The sequence below is a fragment of the Oncorhynchus tshawytscha genome, linkage group LG12 (genome assembly GCF_018296145.1).
Source record: "Oncorhynchus tshawytscha isolate Ot180627B linkage group LG12, Otsh_v2.0, whole genome shotgun sequence".
Classification (NCBI taxonomy): Eukaryota; Metazoa; Chordata; class Actinopteri; order Salmoniformes; family Salmonidae; genus Oncorhynchus; species Oncorhynchus tshawytscha.
In genome coordinates, this window is record NC_056440.1 from 27,924,333 (window position 1) to 27,948,016 (window position 23,684).

General features: G+C 40.3%; 1 protein-coding gene across 3 annotated transcripts in view; it reads right to left on the reverse strand.

The window, feature by feature from the left end:
* LOC112262854 (transcription factor COE2-like) overlaps positions 1-6,225 on the reverse strand; it is a 44,765-nt gene extending 38,540 nt beyond the window's left edge. For 2 of the 3 annotated variants that reach the window (XM_042331555.1, XM_042331557.1), the window contains exons 1-3: positions 5,583-6,225; positions 2,679-2,835; positions 811-874 (exon numbers count right to left, since the gene is read on the reverse strand). In XM_042331555.1, coding sequence (XP_042187489.1) covers positions 811-874; positions 2,679-2,835; positions 5,583-5,716 — 355 coding nt within the window. In that variant the 5' untranslated portion in view covers positions 5,717-6,225. The remainder of the gene's footprint in view (positions 1-810; positions 875-2,678; positions 2,836-5,582) is intronic. The other variant, XM_042331556.1, reaches the window with a different exon arrangement.
* Between the last annotated feature and the right edge of the window lie 17,459 nt (positions 6,226-23,684).

The following is a 23,684-nucleotide window of genomic DNA, read 5'->3' on the forward strand; positions in this document are numbered from 1 at the left end:
GTAATGAATTGCCTCTGAAGAGCAGCATGTTATCCAAGGTTTTGTTTTATGGAGCCTACTATGCAGAGTATTGCTTTTAAAACGGGTTCCCCTCATCAAAGTCTCAATCGGGGGGGCTTTGATATCACTAGAGGGAAGTGGGGGGGAAAGGGAGGGTGCAGAGCCAGGCGTGTGTGTGTGCATGTATATGAGTGTGTATGGTCGGGGTCTTTCTGCTACATGTCTTTCATCTCCTCTCCCATGGGTGCCACAGGGATGGCAGAGTAGGGGCAGTGGAGGCTCATGGGAACCCAAATCTCTGTGCACATCCCTTATCAGATGTTGTAACACCATGGGGGGCACCGTGTACCTCGTTTCCCTGTTTATGGGGCCTGGAGCAGCTTCACACACAACTAAATCTGGGGCTTAAATAACTCAGTGATTGGATGAATGGATAGATATTTAGAAGAGGGGTGAGGTCGGATGAGAGGCAGAGGAAGAGGTAGGTAGAAGAGTACTGGGAGTGGGGGGTTGGGGGAAAGTGGGATTTTCCTCTTATATTTGGAACAAATGTCCATATCATGTCCATTCCATGGCCAGACCATTGAGATGAATAATGGTGTTTGGTCAGTGGTCTGGCTCAGGACAACCTGTTTCTCCTCCCACTCTAAAGTGGTCAAACACTAAAATGTCTCCGGGACAAAGAATCAAGAGACATGAAACCACACAGACCATATCAACTCCTGAATGCCCAAGTTCTCACACGGACATGAATGGGACATGCTGCTCCTCATGTGATTCCAGGGTGGTTTGGAGGTCTGGTGTACTCACCATTGCTGTAGAGGAGCTGCAGCTTGTAGTGCGTGCCGTTGTTGGTTTTTTCTCCCGTCTGCTCCTTGGAATGAGACGACAAACAGACAAACACACAATGCAGTCATGCAGTTATAGCGCGGTGGGGTTACAGTTAAGCACAGTTAAGCTCACTTCATCCCTGGGACTGGTGTGGGATCAGAGGGATCCCTACCCTGTAGACGGGACCCGACACTGGGCTCCAGAACAAGGTCCTTAACCTTGAGTTAGCTCCTCTTTTTAGAAGTTGAACTGCCACATGTCTGATGTGAAATCCTAAAGCCATGGGATCCTTATGATCACATACAACAGTGTACAAAGGATCATGTATGCAACAGTTAATGTCCACACAAGCTCATGTGTGCATATGTTTAGGTCTGCATGTCTTTGAGTGTCTGTGTCTGTGTGCCTTTGTGCATGTGTGCTTCAATGAGTGGAAACTCTTTCAGTGCAGTCGACCTTGAAGGAGAAACTTCCCTTCCTCCATCCCTTCTTCCCTCTGGCTCTACACCACTCTCTTTCATTTTATCCCTCTCTTTCTCTCCCTTTCCTAGTCTATCCCTAACTGGTCTCAAAGGAATGCTCTTTGGTCCAATAACCCAGGGAGCCGGCATCTCTGAGCAGAAAGAGGAATACAGAGATGGGGAGAAAGTAAGAGAGATAAGAGAAGAAGGAAAACAATGGACAGATTAAAAGAGATGAGTAAAAGTGAGAAATCGAGAAATCGACAGTGGAGATACAGTAGAGACTGGAATATAATGTTGTGTTCATATACACAGAGGAACATTTATTTCCCCTTATCACCCTTCCACCTCTGAATAACAACAAAACAAAACCAGATGCCAGGTTAACCATGCAGAAAATGAACTCCTCTACAGCCGTCATATCACTCTGCCTCGCCCTGGCTGTGTGTGTGGCGTTAGGAGAAACACTGACAGCCCTCAGCCCTGGCATTAGCACTGATGCCCAGAGTGGAGCCCTCCCTCCCTCTCTCCCTGTCACCCTCCCTCCATGTCTCCCTCCCTCTCACACTCTCAGTAAACAAAACAGTGTTTTAACTTCTGTTGACAGGACAGTGCCCTCTTCTCTCTCTGAGGGAAGGGCTGTTACCAGTTTGGACCACAAGCCCCATACTCCCAGCTCAAGTTTAACCACAAGGCAAAACCATCCATCAACACTGGGCACAAGGCTCCCACCATGGGCAGTGTACCCCTCCCCTGCCCTGTCTCTCTGGTTCTCTCTAAACTCTCTCTCTTTCTCTCTCCCCCTCTGTCTCTCTCTTGATCTGAGTGCCACTCAGCACCTCTTCCTCTCCTTCTTTTGGCCCCATGTCTGACCTTAGGAATTTACTTCTTCCCCTCAGCAGTATTTAGTACATGGGGGTGGGAGGAAAAGAGACTTTGATGATGTGTACATGGTATAACTTAACAGAGGCAAGCGTAATTTGCATTTTTAAAAGTAGTGATGTCCCACTAATGAGGAAGGCTGCTAATTAGTCATTAGGTATTCTTTTTCAATCGCTCATCATCAGCTCAGCTTATTGGGAGTGAGGCTTGTGTTACATTGAGCTGTCAGCTGTTCATTATACTCAGCTTTATAGGGGATGTGGAAGGTCAAGTTAAACGCCTGGATGTAGACTACTGGCTGCACAGAAATGTCCTGCTACGGGTTGTACAAATGTGATCAGCTTAAAGCTTTGCTGGATAGTACTGCTGTAATAGCTACCAACTTTTTTTAAACGTATTTCTGGTAAACAATAGCCAAAGCGGACATGCATAATAAAGAGAAATACATATTATTCTCAAATATACTCACACACTCAACAAACTAAAACAAACAAACACACACACCTTGTCGTGCTCCACAAAGTCCACGAAGGAAGTCCTCTCCACCTCTACAGGCTGTCCGTGTCTGTCATAGAGTGCCAGGACGAAGTGGAAGAAGTTGGACTTGCGCAGGTTAGAGGGGGGCTGCTTCTCAAAGTGGGCCCTGGAGAGAGCTACACCACTGTGGAGAGGAGAGGTGAGGGAAATTAGGAGAGTGAAATCCCTTCACATTACATCACAATCCTCAGGCACACATAACAAAAACTCTTACAACTGCAATCACTGTTTAATAAGGTCAACTCTATATGCTACAACATAATAATTATAGGGTTATTGAGTTTAGACTTTGAGCTAATACAGGTCTAATGAACAATACATTTATTTGCAGAGAAAAGTAAATTATGAAAGGAAAAGAAGTCTGGAGTGATTATAACTACTATTGAAAGGAACATCTTTCCTATGCTTCCTGATCTTTATGTTTTTTCATTTCTAGATTCAACAACTATTGCAACAGGAATTGGTCAGAAATGGCAATATGGAGGAAATTCGTTTTGAAAAATACTCACTGAACAAACACTGTGGAAAAAACGGGATGAATTTGAGCCTACATGATTAATATGCTTAATTCATATTAAAATAAATAAATTGCCTATTACTGTAGTCTAACTGTATTCTTGGTTGATGCTTAATTTTCACGAGCTTAAATTTAGATTATTTGTTAGCAACAATTCAACGCCTTTCAAAACGTTTTAATACATCGGATTCAATGACTGTAACTTTCTATTTATGACCTATCTAGGAAATCACAGATGATCGATGGTGGAATGAAAGGAAGTAAAAAAATATCCTAACACTCCTCTCAGTGTGTTTTTATCATTAATGGGTGGGTCAAAGTTTGACTTGCCCCAAACGTGGATGCCTGCAGCTTAATTAACACTGGTTGTTTATTGATGCTTCGCCTCTTACACTAGATGACACCAAGGCTGGTTTTTGTTGACGCTGCACAATATAAAGTTCCAAACCTTAAAGGTTTTCTTTCTTTCAGATAAAACGTTTTTTTTAATACTGTGAAAGTTATTTTGGTATTCATGCTGACCTTCATCCTCTTGACCTTTGAAAAGTTCAAGGACTAAAAGTTTCAAAGTCTGACAAATTAACATTTGCTTTGATTGGATAATTGTGCGCTGCCTACATTTTTTCCGCATGCATAATGTAGATCTAGCAGAATACGCAAATTATAATTTTCCTACAGGATGAGAATAATAGGTTATGTTGATAGGTGGATCCTAGCCTATAGGCCAACTCAATACTCAAGCGCGGGCCTGTACCACCGTCCATTTAACCGATTTCAAACGGACTCCCACCAAATAAACACTGATAGAACACGTCTGAACTGTGTTACGTAGTTATAGCTGTACAACATAGGTTTGATTTAGAAATGCACATGCCAAATAACTATCAGATACATTTTAGGTAAAGTTACCATATCTAGTGAGTAGCCTATTATGAAAGTAGATACTCATGATGTGATAAAGGCCTTCAATCAACAAATGACTCGAGACGTGTTTCGTTTGCAATTTTTTTAATCTAAAATATGAAAAGACTGTTAACGCACATTTGCAACGTCAGTCATAACCTTAACCGAACACACCAAATAACAGAGATGTGTTACAAGTTTGTCCTAGCACCAAACATCTGTTTATTTTGGCAAATACACCTTTGACATTAATGTTAGGCTGCCTTGTCTGCATGCTTACTTTTTTGCATGTTCTCCTTTGAATAATATAAACATAGGCTAATTTATACCAAGGCTATCATAATAGCCTGTAAATGTACTGGAGTATTTTAAGGCTAATTTATACCAAGGCTATCATAACAGACTGTATATGTACTGGAGTATTTTAACATTAAGAATTCACAAAGTTACTTTTAAACCAGTATGAAAAGCACTGAGCAAAAATGTTCAATGCATAATATAATGGTAGCGTAATTGATCAAAACACATTTAGATATTTCTCCAAGCTCTTTCTTTTGGGGAAAGGGATGACAATATAAATATGAATTTGTCTACTGAATAATATTTCAGTAGACACACCAATATAATTGTATTGTTATTATTATTGGGTTATTATTATTATCAACTTACATCGTAATTAGCCAATTGGATATAGGCCTAAACTATGGTGATCAGAGAACTGGATGGAGATATAAAATAATTAGTGAATAATTCAACAAGGAGAGATTTACAGACTCGAACTGTTAAAAGCGTTTCATGCGCTTCATACAAATCAATAGCCAAGAGGTGTGATCCTCACTAAAATACATTATTCCGGGCGCTCGCTTTCGTGACAGAATGCGTTTTTGTTTAATTGTTTTGTTTTATCCCTATCCCTTTCATGCTCGTGACACCCCTAGCTATTGACAGCGCGTACCCCGGACAAGCCGCACTCTCACACAAAGCCAGGGATGCTCGATATCTATTTTTCTACATTTGTCCTTCTTTACCGCCGGCCATTAACTCCCAAAGACGACCTGTTGCTTTTTCGTTTCATCCCAAGTCTGGAGAAGTTTGAGGTCAATGAGTATCAAACAAGAGGCATGAGCATAATCAACAAAAATACGTTATATTTGACCGCTTGGCACCACCGGTCACTTATGGGCTATGTTATGGTGATCTGTGCACATAGGTTATTTTGTCGTTTACTTGTATTAATTATTTCCCTAGCATAATATGCTTTTGGATATTGAAGTGAGACAAACTACCTACATAATAGCCTACATCGACTCCTCGTGCATGCTTAAAGAGGTCTAATTCACTTCTTATAGGTCCGTAATAGTGTTTTATGTTGTGTTGCCAATAAGACAGATTGACTCGTTAATTTCGTCAAAATACCACAAAGGACTTGAGAACATGAAGGTATACTGTACCTTTGCGCCGCTACGTTAGCATCGACAACACCGACATTACGCACCCAGGACCGGACCGGATCCATCTCCTCTCCCAGAGTTCTTTCTTTTAATCCGCTGACGTCTCTTATGAGATGCTCCTGGATCCCGTACATTTAAAACACAAACCAAATGCTGTTCTTTTATTTCTTTGGAGAAATTCAGAGTAAACGAGAGAGCGATATGACTTTGGGAAACTAGAACTGGAAGGTCAGTTCCAGGATACTGTGCTATCGAACACTTGGAAGATGACTGAGGCTTAGCTGCCCAAAGTAAATAATACTGCTTGTCTTCAAACGTGCTCATGAAGGAAAACAGGCAATAGATGATGTATCTTCTGTTGGACTGCAATCATTGTCCAAGAGCAGGGGATCGGTAACGTCCAACGTCGGTTCGAACATAAACAAGGATCACCTGTTTGGTGGACACGCAAGCACTCCTCGACAAGCTCATGCACACCGTAGATATGCACACCACAGATATGCATGCACACACTTCCACACGAAAGTCCTAAAATCACAGGTGAAAGAATCTTTCTCAAACAGAGTAGACAGAGACCTTTTGCTCTTTGAATCTATAGGCCGAAGGGCTGGCAATAACGTTTCACTGTCCTGGAGCATGAATGACTTCCTCTGCCGGGATAGGGTCTGGAGGAGGGGCTACACTGCCTTATGGGGGACCGATTGTTGAAATTGATGCTCTCATTGGTGTAAAATGCCTCCGTTAGTTGGACTTATACCAATTTTAGCATCCAGCTAGCCTATAGCTCTCATGTTTCATCAAACTTTTCTCTAGTGAAGTCCTACCAAAGACTGCTTCGGATTGCAGGTGAAAGTGGTGAAAGATAATAAACAACAATTCAGCTGTTTAGGCTAATTGATTATACAAATAAGAATATGAAATGTGTAAATATAGTTTTGTTTATGTATTACTTTTATCAATTTGTTTAAATTATTAATTCATACAATGGAGCTTTATTATTTGTTGACTATCGAACTATCAGGCTACATTATATTCATTGCTTGATTTTGTGTTTCAAAAAATTATTCTTCAATGTTGAAATCAAAAATGGATCATTTCAGTGAACACAATAGGCGTTCATATAGGGACTAGGTTATTTACTGCAGCGACTAACTAATTCAGCCATTGATAAGAATCACCTAATATATGTATTACTTATTTTTCGATTTTTGACGATTTGTCAGTGTTGCATGCACGCAATTACCATGTGAGAAAATAAATAAGTTAAGTCAGCAAATCCATGCAAAACGAAAGAAATAACAGAAATAACAAAATGAAAAAGGTCATTTTGAAATATGAAAGTTCTGAAAAAACTAACACGTTGTAGCACATTTTTCTAAAGTTTCTTTAGTATTTAAGTCTAGGCTACTTAAAACATTTAAAATGTAATATTATTGTTTACACATATTGCTATTTCCAGCAAAACCATAGGCCTATTTAGTTTGCTTTTCAAAATTTGGCTCAAGTTTCAGTCATATTTCTTGCGTTAGGCATTATATTGCTAATTGTATTTTAATAGGATAACTGGATTAAAAGTATAAAGTAACCATCCTGAATATCTTAATTGGCGTTTTCAGTCGAGTCATCGCTAAACACAAGAGCGCACCCGGCAGGCGCGTTGCGTATTCAACCAGCCACGCTCTCGCGCTCTGTCTGCTCTGTCTGAACAATGCGCTGTGATTGAAAGCTGTGATTCGACTAAGGATATCAGTGTCGTGCACAAACAATTGTAGTCTGGTTGGTCTATTCATCTTCGCTGCTATATTGTACATTCCCTTTGAAAAAGGTCAATTTGAAATATGACTAAGCCTACACTTTGAGCATTTAAGTCTAGGCTACTTAAAAAAAGGTCAAATGTAATATTATTCTTTACACATATTGCATTTCCAACAAAACTATTGGTCTATTTAGTTTGCTATTCAAAATTTGGCAAAAGTTTCAGTTATATTTCTTGCGTTAGGCATTCTATTGCTAAATGTATTTTAATCAGATAACTGGATTAAAAGTCTAAAGTAACCATCCTGAACATCTTATTTGGCGTTTTCAGTCGAGTCATCACTAAACACAAGAGCGCACCCGGCAGGCGCGTTGCCTATTCAACCAGCCACGCTCTCGCGCTCTGTCTGACACGAACAATGCGCAGTGATTGAAAGCTGTGGTTCGACTAAGGATATCAGTGGCATCGTGCTAAACAATTGTAGTCTGGTTGGTCTATTACTCTTCACTGCATACGTTTGTGCTGCTCATCCAAGGCAGTGCTGTGAGTCTGAGGCAACATGGTTGGAAGTTCTGTCTAAAATGGTACAGATATATGTTTGATACGTTTCAAATTAACACATGATAAATAATGATATACATTATAACAACAGCCAATGCAATGACAAAACATCCATGAAAAATAATGTGGTTTTATGTGTACATTGGAAAGGCTATCATTCGAAATAGATCATCAATATTTATTTTCTGCACATTCCAAAATGTTCCATAATAGAGGAATCAGATATCATGCTGATATAAATATGATGTGAACCCGTGTTTAATTCATTTAACAAAATTTGAGTTGTAAATACGTTCAACCTTATTATCAAAAATATTCTGCAGTTGGAAAGTTAGACCTCATCCGTTCCCATGAGGATGTCATGTCACTGAAGAACCTGTGCAGAAAAACCGTTACGTTTGTAGTTTGTCTGTCTGCAATAAACACTGGCCAGGTGTGTATGGTACGTTTTACTGAGGTTATTTGCATGATTTACATTACAATTGCTGACCAACTGCATGTTTCTATAGGCCTGACAGATGTGCTCGATGAGCTGGCAAACGTTTTTATGCGTTTTAATTTCCAGATTTTAAAAATTAATTTCCGTTGCTTTCTTTATCTATCTTTCTGAATCTGAAAAGAAAAGTTTTTACATCCCTTGCTCCTTGCGGAGGCTATTGTCTCTGGACTGAGCTCCAGCGCCTGAACAATGAACGTAAATCTCCCTCCTTCGATCCCGCCTCAACCGACCATCTGCCAGCGCGCAACAGAGTCAGATGTTCCCCCAATTATAAGAACAGTCTTGCGGAATCCTTGCCACTGAATCTCCGCCCCCTCCCGTGTTCGTTCCACACTCTTCTTCCCCGCATCCCGACTTGTTTGATTGACAGCTCTGCTTAACCAGAAACCATTAAATAACTACAGATGCTGAAGGAAGTAATGCACATCTTGGGAATTCCTCCACACTACTTTACAAAAAAACAGCCGTATGCCTACACCGAGATGACATAGCACCATCACTAAAATAACCGCACAAGTATTTTGGCATTCTGTCTAGGTCTACTTATTGTGAACTGTAGCCCACCTGCTTTATGTAGGCTACCCATTTCCTCTCGGGTGAAAGGAGTCATCTACTGGCATGAGAGAGACCTTCTTGACTTGAGGACTAATGGAGGAGGACTATTGGCCTAAAACAGTAGACTCCTCAGAAGCCTTGAATGAATCAGAACTTCCTCAATGTAGGCGTTGGTGTGTTTGCTCTTCCATTCACAAGTCAAGGAGCATTGTGCACGGAGAGGGTGGCTAGACAAACCGGACTCATGCCAACACAATTTTTGTCAGTTCTAAATGACAGCGAACTAGCCTAGCAGTAATTTTAACGTTAGTGCACTCTAAAAAATGCTGGGTTGCCTTACAAAAATGCTTCACAGATGGGTAGATCTAGCCATGTAGCCACATCGAAAGAAAAATTAATTGGTTGGCTGTGATATTTTAGCAAAAATATTCAAACCACCTTGAGCGAGACAAACGGCTTTCTAATCAATGTAAGCCACGGAGACTGTCATCCGCGCGTGTTTATGGGGGGTGGAACGAGGAATCAGTGACTGCTAGAGCGAACAATCGAGTACGGTGTGCCACTCTCCCTCTACAAGCATTCCCTCGCTCCCACGGGAGTAGCCTACCAGCGCCACTCTCTGTGGATGGCACTCAAGTCCTAGGAGGTCACAGGGGCGTGTGGGGGATGGCCCGGGACGCAGCAGCTGGTTCCCGTCCGCTCATTCCACTCCGGTGAGAACAATGGGATAATGCGGCCCACCACGTCTGTATCGATGCTAGCGTATATATTGCGCTCATTTATTTGTTTACTTATTTAAGTAAGGTCAGTCCCCGGGGAAAATATACAACAACAATTAAAATGGTGCGCAGTCAAACCACATCTTCTGTTATCCTCTGCCTGTATTATTGTAGGCCTATTGTTTTTCTAAATCATTATCTTCGGTAATAAAACGTTTTTGTTAATGAAAATGTTTACGAAAAATGTTAGTTTGCTTTAATAATGATTGGTTATAACATTAATAGGCCTGTTAAAGTTGACAAAATGTTAAAGTTGTCTGTTTTCCATATAGCTTATAGCCTGTCCATAGTAGTTTTATGTATATAGACAATATTTTTGTTCCAATTTTTCCCTATGCACAAAAAGTTTTTTTTTTTGCACATTCTTGACTCTTACGTAGACTAAGTGTACAAAACATTAGGAACACCTACTCTATCCATGACAGACTGACCAGATTAATCCAGTTGAAAGCTATGATCCCTTATTGATGTCATTTGTTAAATCCACTTCAATCAGTGTAGATGAAGGGGAGGAGACAGGTTAAAGAAGGGTTTTTAAGACTTGAGACAATTGAGACGGATTATGAACGGGCAAGACAAAAGTGCCTTTGAACGGGGTATGGTAATAGGTGCAAGGCTCACCGGTTTGAGTGTGTCAAGAACAAGTATGCTGGGGTTTTCACTCTCAACAGTTTCCCTTGTGTATCAAGAATGGTCCACCACCCAAAGGACATGCAGCCAACTTAACATGACTGTGGAAAGCATTGGAGTCAACATGAGCAAGCATCCCTGTCAAACGATTTTGACACGTAGAGTCCATGCCCCGATGAATTGAGGCTGTTGTGAGGGCAAATGGGGGTGCAATTAAAATTTAGGAAGGTGTTCCTAATGTTTTGTACAGTCAGTGTATATAGATTATTAATTACATGTGCGATAACCAACACACTATTGCCTATAGGCAAATATCTGGGCATCCAAGGGTAAGAAGTTGGTTTATTTTTTGCACATTTTTAGGCCTATTGCACTCAACCGTGCCCCATAAGTGAAATCTGTAGGTCAATGAGCAAAAACAAAAAAATGTTTAATAAAAGTATAACGTGCAGAAATATATATATTTCTGTGTTTGAATAATAGGGATTGGTATGATGATAGGATCGTTTTTTAATTTTTGTCATGAAAATGTTCGTATTTTGTGAAAAGCCCTATACTCATCTTCCACATGAGGAAAAGTGCGCGAGCAGAGGTGGAACCTTCACGCCCCCCTTTGGTTGAGCGTGAAGTGCATGCTGTGCTGTGTCTCGCTACTCCAAAAATGTGAGGGCAAGTCTTGACTTGAGGTGACAGAAAGCACAGAGTATGTGCATGTGTTATTTTATTGTTGTATTTATTTGTATTCATTTTTTCGAAAGATTAAACAGTCAGAATATAATTGTTTATCAAAAACAGATTTGAAGGGCCAAGCCGACAAGTTGAAAAAATGTGTTGCTGTGCCCCTGAGCAAGGCACTTAACCCTAATTTGCTTCTGGGGCACCGTATTACTATGGCTGACCTTGTAAAACAATACATTTCACTGCACCTATCCGGTATATGTGAAAATACAACATCTATTTTTTAAGTATTTTCTTTATAATAATTTACATCTGAAGTTTACTACATAAATATTCAGTCTTTAGCTTTAGAGTTCAATGGTTTGCCCGACCCAATGCAGCAGGTAGGCTCCCTGAGCATAGTTTTGAGTTTGTTCTTATTTGTCATCATTTCACCATCACCCAAAAACTCATCATTAGCATATATTAAGTTAGATTTTGTTCCTATGTGTTTTATGTGCAAGACCTAAACTATATCATTTAATTAGCCTTAAAATTCATAAGAGGGAAAACACATACCAATAATTAGAAGAAATAATGCAATTAACAATCAAAAAGTGATTACATTGCATTTCCCTGATGTGGTAAGATTAATTTAATCTAACAACAATAATTGGGTTTGGGGGGGTAGAGGGATTGGGTCAACACACAGATAAACTGTTTAGGCGTTGGTGTTGGTTTGGTGAAAAAACGTGAAAGATAGAGGAAAGAGGAAGAGAGACAAATGTGGCATGCAATGGCTCTCCCACTCATGTGCAAGTTTAACAAACTTCAGTGCAAATATAACAAAACAGTCAATTGACCTCTCTTTTCATTGTAGATGTGATAAAGATTATCATTAGTTAAAAGAGTCTTTTGAAAGAAAAATACAATATCTCCCTTTTAAAATCCAGAACCTTAGCTTAGTTCTAACCTGTGTGTCAGAGTGGTTGTGTTTTGGGATCAGTGTCCAGGTCAGGATGGGCTCCAGACAGTGAAGATCAGGTGCCCTGAGAGAAGCTGTCAGAGGTCATGCCGTTGCCACCATAGTTAGCTGACAGGCAGATCTCACCCCCCTTTTTGAGCTGCAGCAGTGTGCCTCCTGTGGCCGTGATGTAGCCATTCTGCTGGGTGGTGAAGGAGTGCAGCACCATATGGCCGTTTTTTCAGCAGTTCCATGTTGCCAACATTCTGGTATATGGTGCAATGAAACTCAAACTTTGTTCTGTCCATGACCTCACGGAATTAGATGGGGTGGCATGGTTTGGGGGTAGTTGTAGCCCAGCCGCATGGCAAAGGCAGATTTTGTGGCGATGCCACAGAAACCACTTGGCCCTTGCGGCCATGAGTGAGAGAGAGCAAGGTTAGAAATGATGTCAACACTGCAACATATACCATTAGTCATACTAGTGGTTATGTAACTTCTTGTTATACACTATTAGTCCTACTAGTGGTTATGTACCTCCTTGTTATACAATATTAGTCATACGAGTGGTTATGTACCTCCCTGTTATACACTATTAGTCATACTAGTGGTTATGTACATCCCTGTTATACACTATTAGTCATACTAGTGGTTATGTACCTCCCTGCTATACACTATTAGTCATACTAGTGGTTATGTACCTCCCTGTTATACACTATTAGTCATACAAGTGGTTACAAGTGGTTAGGCTCCAGGCATTAGCGACATAAGCGGTTGCTTAGGGGGCCCCTGATCTAAGAACTCAGTCGGGCTCTCAACTTGCTGTTGAGAGTAAGAATAGTGCAATTTCGAAATTTGGTTGTGCATCAACAGTCGTTCTCTTGTTATGTCAGTCACTCAATTGGCTGAAAATTTACCCTTTGCTAAGCCCCGCCCCCTTGTTGCAACTATTGCAACCTTGGACAACATTTTCACAGGAAGCCCCTCACAATGATCTCAAGCTGTGTTTTTAATACACAATTAAATTTAAACACAGACTACCCGTTGCTAATCAGCAGACTTTCTGTTATGTTGTGATGGACTGTCATTACAACTGCTTCACGGGAACCTCGTAAAAGGAAGGTTGCAATGTGGCTAGCCACTGGATGGCTCTGAATGCACTGTCAGCATGCAGCCAAATGGCTCTGAATGCACTGTCAGCATGCAGCCAAAGTTACTAACCACTTTTGGAGCTAACTAGTGCTTTCAAATAATATCTTGATGTTGACAGCAGATGAGTTGTATTCATAACATGGCTAACTTACATACAAATGGCTAGCAAACATACAAACAAGTCATATTAACTGGCTACTAGCTAGCTAGAGAGAGCATTAGCAGCGTTGGGTCGTCAATAAAAATGAGAGCTAGCTAACCACCTGAGCTAGCAAACAATGTAACAAAAGTACAATTTTCAATTTGAAAAATACTTCATCAATAGGCTCTGCATTTCAGGAATCACAGTAGCAAGTACCCCTGGTGCACTGGTCAGTTATTTAGCCATTCAAACAATTAGCTTGTGGATGAAAACTCTACGTTTTTGTAATGTCCTCAGTGGCTTTCATGTGTTTCAAACGTGAACTTGTCCAAGGTGTTGGACTCAACAACAGTTGCTATCCATTGGAGCACTGCGATTGGTTGGCCAAAATTCTGGGGTGGGGTCAAAGGGTCAATAAGCCATGTGAAATTTTTGATTGGTAGTTAGTATATCTAGCCAGCTATCTAAACTGGTAGCAATCATGGCCAAAATTCTGGGGTGGGGTCAAAGGGTCAATAAGCCATGTGAAATTTTTGATTGGTAGTTAGTATATCTAGCCAGCTATCTAAACTGGTAGCAATCATGGCCAAAATTCTGGGGTGGGGTCAAAGGGTCAATAAGCCATGTGAAATTTTTGATTGGTAGTTAGTATATCTAGCCAGCTATCTAAACTGGTAGCAATCATGGCCGACTACCAACCGGGCACGCAGGGCATGTGCCCAGGGGTCCTGACCTCCAGGGGCCCCCCATTGATTCTTACTCAGATATCATACCATAAGGCATAAGTAATGTGTAGAATTGTAGGAATTTAGCTATAAAGGCCCCCAACCAGAGGGCAACCTATTTTGATGTAGTTCCTTTCCTATAGCAAAAATGATTGTTTAGGTTCCACATCTGAAGAATGACTCTAGACTGTAGATCTGGGCCCTTGATGCTTCTCTGAACTGGAACATCACTGTTAGTGGTGACAGCATGTGATCCACACAGTAGGTATATGATATGAATTGCATAATTATATGATTTAGATATTGAACAGTTGGTATTTGATTTGAATGACATGATTACAATGCCTTCAGAAAGTATGCATACACCTTAATTTATTCCACAAGAACAAATTCTTATTTTTAATGGCGGCTTAGGAACAGTGGGTTAACTGCCTTGTTCAGGGGCAGAACGACAGATTTTCTACCCTGTCAGCTCGGGTATTCAAACCAGCGCCCTGTCAGTTATTGGCCCAGCGCCCTAACTGCTAGGCTACCTGACACCTTTGATGATCTGAAGTACCCAAAAGAGCCACTAGATGTCTTGTGATAGATTACATAAAATCCTTGAAAGATACCAAAATTCTAGTAGTTTACTGGTAAACTTTGAAAGTTTCCAGTAATATACCCTCCCTTTGCGACCCTAGGGCCGTCACCTTATTAAGATGCTTGATGTTGGCGTTTCCTTTATTTTGTCAATTACCTGTATGTCATTTACTTTCTTAACTTTGGCTAGTGTCATCAGAGACGGTCTTGACATATGGGGTTTTATTCGCACCTGTTCAACAGCCAGCTACACACGGAGACGTGAATTTGACCGGTGACAGATTTACCCTGTGTTGACACACAAAGAGGCATCCTACCATCCTTTCAATTGCATCAAGATGACCTCTGGTGACAACTAATTTGTTTTTGCTGGAAGAGCTGAGTGAAGATGGTGAAATTTAATGGGGGCAAAAAGCAGACGACCAGATCTTGGGGTGTGGTTAATCAACGTGCAGCACACATCACAGAATTGTTCATTGTCACCTGTGTGACAACCTGTATGGAGACCTGCAATGTCAATCTGTCACCAGTGTCCATAAAACCATTGGATTACAGTAATACTATTTTCATGAATTGCTCAATCCTAATTGATTTACCCTTGAATTTGCACTGGGATGCATTAAATATTGTTCAACCTTCATCATTTTACTTATTAAGGTCGCAGCAGCATCCTTTTTGAAATGTTGAATGCACATTATTACATTACATCTACAAATCAAAGGGGAATGATACATAGGCCTAATGGGAGAAAAACTAAACGCATGACATTAAATGATCAAACAAACCACAATGAATTTATCTTATGAATTTATCTTAAATCATACTGCTTTACTGAAAATGTGAGGCCTCAGACATGATATGAATGAGGAAAGACTGGCACAAAAATAGCATACTTCCTCATTCCTCAGATCTTAGACACGAGGAAGGTAATTGTAGCAACAATTACAATGAAAAATAAAATCTGAGAAGAATGTTTGCTTGAAACTAGTTCTGTATCAACCTGAGAGGCACAGACACAGAGGAAGTGAGGCACAGTTCAGTGAAAAATATAGTTGATTTGGATCAGAATTAATTACAGAATATGCAATTGTGAGAAACAAAAAACCTTTTCAATGTGACACTGGCCAGTATTTTTTACATTTATTTCCCCTTTATGTAAACAGGTAGACCAGTTGAGAACAAGTTCTCATTTACAACTGCGACCTGGCCAAGATAAAGCAAAGCAGTGTGACACAAACAACAACACAGAGTGGGATAGACATGGGATAAACAAACGTATAGTCAATAACACAATAGAAAAGGTCTATGTACAGTGTGTGTAAATGAGGTAAGATTAGGGAGGTAAGGCAATAAATAGGCTATAGAGGCAAAATAATTACAATTTAGCATTAACACTGGAGGGATAGAGGTGTAGAAGATGATGTGCAAGTAGAGATACTGGGGTGCAAAAGAGCAACAACAAAAAACTATGGGGATGGGGTAGTTGGGTGTGCTATTTACAGATGGGCTGTGTACTGGTACAGTGATCGTAAGCTGCTCTGACAGCCGATGCTTGAAGTTAGAGAGGGAGATATAAGTCTCCAGCTTCAGTGATTTTTGCAATTCATTCCAGTCATTGGCAGCAGAGAACTGGAAGGATAGGCAGCCAAAAGAGGTATTGGCTTTGGGGAGAGTGTTGCTATGGTGACCAGTGAGCTGAGATAAGGCGGAGCTTTACCTAGCAAAGACTTATAGATGACCTGGAGCCAGTGGGACTGGCGACGAATATGTAGCGAGGGCCAGCCAACGAGTGCATACAGGTCGCAGTGTTGGGTGGTATATGGGGCTTTGGTGACAAAATGGATGGCACTGTGATAGACTACATCCAGTTTGTCATTTCAGAACATGTTTGAAACATTACGTGATATGTTACAAACACAACTGGACAAGATGGAAACGGACACAGTGACAGACTGCTTGACATGTATGATGAAATCCCGGTTGAGAATAAACAACAAAACAGCACGGCAAGTAAGTGAAAGAAATAGGTTTTGATTATGTTTTACTGGTAATGGGGACATACGTAAAATGGCAACAAAATTACTTTTTGTTCAGTATGTGTTTCAACTATTTACCTGTACTAGAATGCATAAAAGGCCCGCTAAATTGGTATCTGTTTTTTTTGTCAAGGAAAATATCAGATATTGGTATCGGCCAAAAATGTCATATCGGTGCCTCCTTAGAATAAACTATAAAGGGAAATAAATGGCTACGGTTGAAACTTTTTTAGTTATTTCATGAAATTTTGTTTTTAGTAAAGGGCCGTTTTTAAAAAAGTGCCATGGTAACTGGCCCCTCCCCATGGGGTAACTGGCGCCCGGGGGTGCCAGTTACCCAGGTAGAAGATTATGGCATAGGGTTTCACACAAGTGTATAGAATCCATTTAATTGACGCTTGGCTGCCATTTGACAAATAAAAATAATCTTGCCACTGTTGTCCATAATAATTTCATTATGTAGTAGACTATACCTGCACTGTATCTGCAAACTGTTGGCTAGAGCGCAAATGCAAATACCAGAGTCAGCACATTCGCTACACTTTTTGTGACAAAACCAGTAGGCCTAGAGTTGAAAATGCGATGGACACTCATTTAACTTTTTAAAAATTGTCTTTTTATTTTTCTGCTCAAAAGTTATTTTTATGTGCACTAGGTATTGACACACTGACTTTTATCGGCAACAAGTACATTTGACTTTATACACTGCACTCTTTGAGAGAGGTAGTTAGCAAACCAGGCCAAAGACCCCTCAGAGACACCAATACTCCTTAGCCGGCCCACAAGAATGGAATGGTCTACTGTATCAAAAGCTTTGGACAAGTCATTAGAAATAGCAGCAAAACATTGCTTAGAATCAATGGCAATGGTGACATCATTGAGGACCTTTAAGGTTGCAGTGACACATAGGTATCTCTAGGGTATCTATACAAACAGAGTGAAGGACAAGGACCTCTGAACACCATATGGTACACCTCTGGAAGAGCAGTTCTAACAGACACCCCGAAACCAACCTATTACAAATACAAAGGACATGGTGACCTCTGGCGGACAACCAGAGACTTACACAACAGAGACTTCTGCCGAATGACTCTCCATAGAGAGACACAAAGACATACAAGCGTAAATATGTACTTTGCATTTCTAAATCCGAATGATCTGTTGTTAGGGTGCTAAGCATCCACAGTTACGATGAGCGTATTATTCAACTGTATGAACAACAGTTGAATTCCTGTCTCTCCACCTCCCGCTGTTTCGTTCCACACCCTCTTTACATTGTGTAACCAGCCGTCATATCGGGTTAGTCCACTAGGGACATTTCATTGCATTATGTTATTCAATACTATACTATGTGTGTTTATACTATGTGCGATTATTTCATTAGTTAGTAAATAAATAATTAAGCCAATTTTGGTAAGCTGATTCATCATGGAGACTAGGGTTTGTGCAGATTTTTAGGATATTACGACGTTCAGAATGAGACTGAAATAGGAGCAAATGATTGATGGATGATGGCTAGTATATCGAGATATTCAGATTTTTTTGAGTTGATTAGGGAAACAATTACTACTAAATGAATTGTTATATTATTAATTTAATTGCCTAATCTTTGAACGTGGTATGTAATTATTCAATGAATAGCCGTTATCGCATTAACGATAGCAACGTCACGACAAAGCCTACACCCCAAATTTGACCCTTGAAAAATTATTTAGTAAGAAATACTTAAAAGCTATGTCTAGTTGTCTTATTTTCATTATTTAAATACAATTTGGGGAATTGGTGTTGCACATGTTACTATAATATCTGTACTATGAGGAGATTTGATGTAAAGTCCCTCTTTTTAACTCACCTGCACATTAATTTCCCTTGTTCTCTCTTTGTTCTTTTTCCATACAATCCATTACGTACAATTGTTCCAAATATTATTTGAATAATGTAAGATTTTAAATCCCAGCAGTCTTTAAAATGACTTTCAGGAGAAAAAGGCTTTCAATAGTTTAAGGCTTTCCTACTTGTATATTTAAAAACAATTATAGATCTAACTTCAAATCAAATCAAATTGTATTGGTCACATACACATGGTTAGCAGATGTTAATGTGAGTGTAGCGAAATGCTTGTGCTTCTAGTCCGACAGTGCGGTAATATCTAACAAGTAATCTAACAACAACTACCTTATACACACAATGTAAGGGGATGGAATACAAATATGTACATATAAATATATGGATGCACGATGGCCATGTGGCATAGGCAAGATGCAATAGATGACATAAAATAGAGTATATACATATGAGATGAGTAATGTAGGATATGTAAACATTATTAAATTGGCATTAGTTAAAGTGACTAGTGATACCATTATTAAATCCATTTATTAAAGTGGTCAGTGATTTGAGTCTATGTTGGCAGCAGCCTCTCTGTGTTAGTGAATGTTGTTTAACAGTCTGATGACCTTGAGATATAAGCTATTTTTCAGTGTTTCGGTCCCAGCTGACTGTACTGACCTCGCCTTCTGGATGATAATTGGGTGAAAAGGCAGTGGATCAGTTGGTTGCTGTACTTGATGATCTTTTTGGACTTCCTGTGACATCAGGTGCTGTAGGTGTCCTGGAGGGCAAGTGGTTTTCCCCCAGTGATGCGTTGTGCAGAAAGCACTACTCTCTGGAGAGCCTTGTGGTTGAGGACGGTGCCGTGGCTGTACCAGGCGATAATACAGCACGACAGGATGCTCTCGATTGTGCATCTATAGAAGTTTGGGAGGCTTTTCGGTGACAAAACAAATTTCTTCAGCCTCCTGAGGTTGAAGATGCGCTGTTGCGCCTTCTTCACCACACTGTCTGTGTGGGTGGACCATTTCAGTTTGTCCGAGATGTGTACGCCGAGGAACTTAAAACTTTCCACCTCCTCCACTACTTTCCCGTCGATATGGATGGGGGGGGGGGTGCTCCTTCTGCTGTTTCCTGAAGTCCACGATCATCTCCTTTGTTTTGTTGATGTTGAGTGAGAGGTTATTTTCCTGACACCACACTCCGAGGGCACTCACCTCCTCCCTGTAGGCTGTCTCGTCGTTGTTGGTAATCAAGCCTACCACTGTTGTGTCGTATGCAAACTTGATGATTGAGTTGGAGGTGTGCATGACCATGCAGTCATGGGTGAACAGGGAGTACAGAAGAGGGCTGAGAACGCACCCTTGTGGGGCCCCAGTGTTGATGATGTGTTGTTTCCTATCTTCACCACCTGAGGGCAGCCCGTCAGAAAGTCCAGGACCCAGTTACACAGGGTAGGGTCGAGACCCAGGGTCTCAAGCTTAATGATGAGTTTGGAGGGTACTATGGTGTTGAACGCTGAACTGTAGTCAATGAACAATATTCTTACATAGGTGTTCCTCTTGGCCAGATGGGATAGGGCAGTGTGCAGTGTGATGGCGATTGCATCGTCTGTGGACCTATTGGGGCGGTAAGCAAATTGGAATGGGTCTAGGGTATCAGGTAGGGTGGAGGTGATATGATCCTTGACTAGTCTGTCAAAGCACTTCATGATGACAGATGTGAGTGCTACGGGGCGATAGTCATTTAGTTCAATTACCTTAGCTTTCTTGGGGTACAGGAACAATGGTGGCCATCTTGAAGCATGTGGAGACAGCAGACTGGGATAGGGATTTATTGAATATGTCCGTAAACACACCAGCCAGCTGGTCTGCACATGCTCTGAAGACGCGGCTAGGGATGCCGTCTGGGCCGGCAGCTTTACGAGTGTTAACACGTTTAAATGTTTTACTCACAAAAGGACTTGAGTTCCTGTATGTTGTTATGATTACACCACGAGTCGTTAATCATGTGGCATACACCCCTGCCCTTCTTCTTACCAGAGAGATGTTTGTTTCTGTCTGCGCGACGCATGACGAAACCCGGTGGCTGTACCGACTCTGACAACATATCTCAAGTGAGCTATGTTTCCGTGAAACAGAGAATTTTACATTCCCTGATGTCTCTTTGGAAGGCAACTCGTGCCATAATTTCCTCCACCTTGTTGTCTAGAGACTGGACATTGACAAGTAGTATGCTCAGAAGCAGTGGAATATATCTACAACTTTTTCAAAATGTAAAAAAATAGATCAACTTACCACAAAATCGTTTTGATGAAATATCCCCAAGGACATTTTTTATTGAGCAGTCAGACAAAGTGTTGGTAAAATAATTTGGTGACATCTTGTGGTTTTAATGTGAATTACAGGGGGGGGGGGGGTACCCCTTAGTACCCTAACTCTGTTTAAGTTTTTTGTAAGCATGTCAAGTTCATTTGACACAGCAAGCATAACATGTCGCTGTGTTGTTCTTTTTTTTTCTGACTGCTTAACTTAAAAATAAAAACTCTGCCTAAATGCATTATTTCCTGTCTCTCTGATTGGCTGCGAGTCAATCTGTGCTTCCGGACTCATAGCCATTGGATAGCCTACTGTCACCCTTTATTGATTCAGGGCCGACTGTAAATAATACTCTGTTCTCTCTTACAATGGCGGTTTTACAATTTATTGTTTCGATCTTCATTGCATATTTTTGTATCGGTAAGTAGATACTACCCTAGCTAGTATATGATTCTATATTGACAGTCTTTTTGGCGAATCGAGTCAATGCATCGAGTCTCTGTCACTGAATGACTGTCGCTGCATTGTTTCACCAGTTACAAAAATAGACCTGGTGTATTCTGCACTAATATATGAGTTTACACTGCGCTGGGAAGCAGTCGTGCTATTTTCAGACTTTGACCACAGTGCTTTTTTCATTCATTAGTAATGCCAGATTATGGAACATAAATGTCTGCTTTTTCCGTTTGCCTAACATGTAATACATTCAATTCAATATTGGAACTCGAGAGCTTTGATTAAAAATATAATTTTTAAACATGTCAGAGCTAAGTTCTAGCCCATTCTCTCATGTCGTCCTATAATAATGTTACCACATATGCAACCGGCAGGCCCAGTTATTCAGGAAAGTTTAACATGTACTCTGCCTCCTTTCCAATCCGAGCGGCTATTACTCGCACACCTAGAACCTAACGCAATGAATATAGCCTAAATATGTATAATTTAACTTTTTAAATGTATTGCGTTTTATATGTGGGATAAACACAACCAGTCACAATGTTTTAATCGGATTAGGCTACGTCAAATGTCCCTTGATGCAAAAATGGCCATAAAGATCATCAAGGACAGCAACCACCTGAGCGCCACTGCCTGTTCACCCCGCTATCATCCAGAAGGCGAGGTCAGTGCAGGTGCATCAAAGCTGGGACCGAGAGACTGAAAAACAGCTTCTATCTCAAGGCCATCAGACTGTTAAACAGCCACCACTAACATTGAGTGGCTGCTGCCAACACACTGACTCAACTCCAGCCACTTTAATAATCGGAATTGATGGGAAATGATGTAAAATATATCACTAGCCACTTTAAACAATGCTACCTCATATAATGTTTACATACCCTACATTATTCATCTCATATGTATATGTATATACTGTACTCTATATCATCTACTGCATCTTTATGTAATACATGTATCACTAGCCACTTTAACTATGCCATTTTGTTTACATACTCATCTCATATGTATATACTGCACTCAATACCATCTACTGTATCTTGCCTATGCCGCTCTGTACCATCACTCATTCATATATCTTTATGTACATATTCTTTATCCCCTTACACTTGTGTCTATAAGGTAGTAGTTTTGGAATTGTTAGCTAGATTACTTGTTGGTTATTACTGCATTGTCGGAACTAGAAGCACAAGCATTTCGCTATACTCGCATTAACATCTGCTAACCATGTGTATGTGACAAATAAAATTTGATTTGATTTAAATACATTTGTTTGATTGATTGATTGACTGACTGTAGCCATGCGCACGTTCATTCAAAATATAATTCCAGCATCCTCAAAATGGCTTGACATTAACCAGGTTTCCATCCAACCTTTTGATGCGAGTAAAGTAGCCTACATGTGAGATCAAAAAAAATGCCATGGAATCATGGCAATGCATGCAGTTAATTAGGCTACGGATTAAATAAATTACACTTGAAAGTGCACAATGATGAGTATGATGCTCCTTTCAATAAATATGGAGGGTCTTATTCTGGTGACATGATCATCGACGCTTGGCTGCTATTCGACTAAGAAAAATAATCTCGCCACTGTTGTCCATTAAAATCTCATCATGTAGTAGGCTATACCTGCATTGTATTTGCAAACGGATGCCTAGAGCGCAAATGCATACGAGAGTCGGCTATACCTGCATTGTATTTGCAAACGGATGCCTAGAGCGCAAATGCATACGAGAGTCAGCACATTCGCTACACTTTTTGTGACAAAACCATCAGTAGGCCTAGAGTTGAAAATGCGATGGAAACTCATTTAACTTGTATTTTTTATTTGAGGAATTTCACCTCAAATTATTTTGTGCACTACGTATTGACACACAGACTTGTATCGGCAACAAGTACATTTGATGGAAACACAACTCTGATAGGAAAATGCGCCAGGGTTTCCCTTAGCCGGTAATTGCGGTTTTTGGTCGATAAAAACATGAAAAGTCAACAAATAAAATTGTAGCCAGTCACATTGTCCAAGAGAGGGTGTCTATTCGCGCTTCAGCACCATTCTCTCACGCCTGGCCTGCTGCTGAGGAGAGAGAGAGAGCGAGAGAGGTACCTAGGCCTAGCATACTGTTGATTGTGAAGATGGAGGCCATTTGTTTTAGCATTATTATTATTGTATATAATTGTTATTATTGTAAGCCTATTTATTTAATTGAAACCTGTTTTTTAAAATATGCAAAACCTGTTTGGTTTAATTCTGTTCAGAGATTTATATTGGCTAAATAACATTTGTCTTTTTAATTATTTAGTTTAAAATAGGTTATAAGTAGGTCTGTTGTAAAATAAAGAACATTAGCCTATTTCTGTCATGTGTTGGGTATGGTAGGCGCTGGCCTTTGTTGGTAATTACTGCAATATAGCCTATTCAAAACGTTTGTGAATGTTTAAATCAGTTCGAAAGTA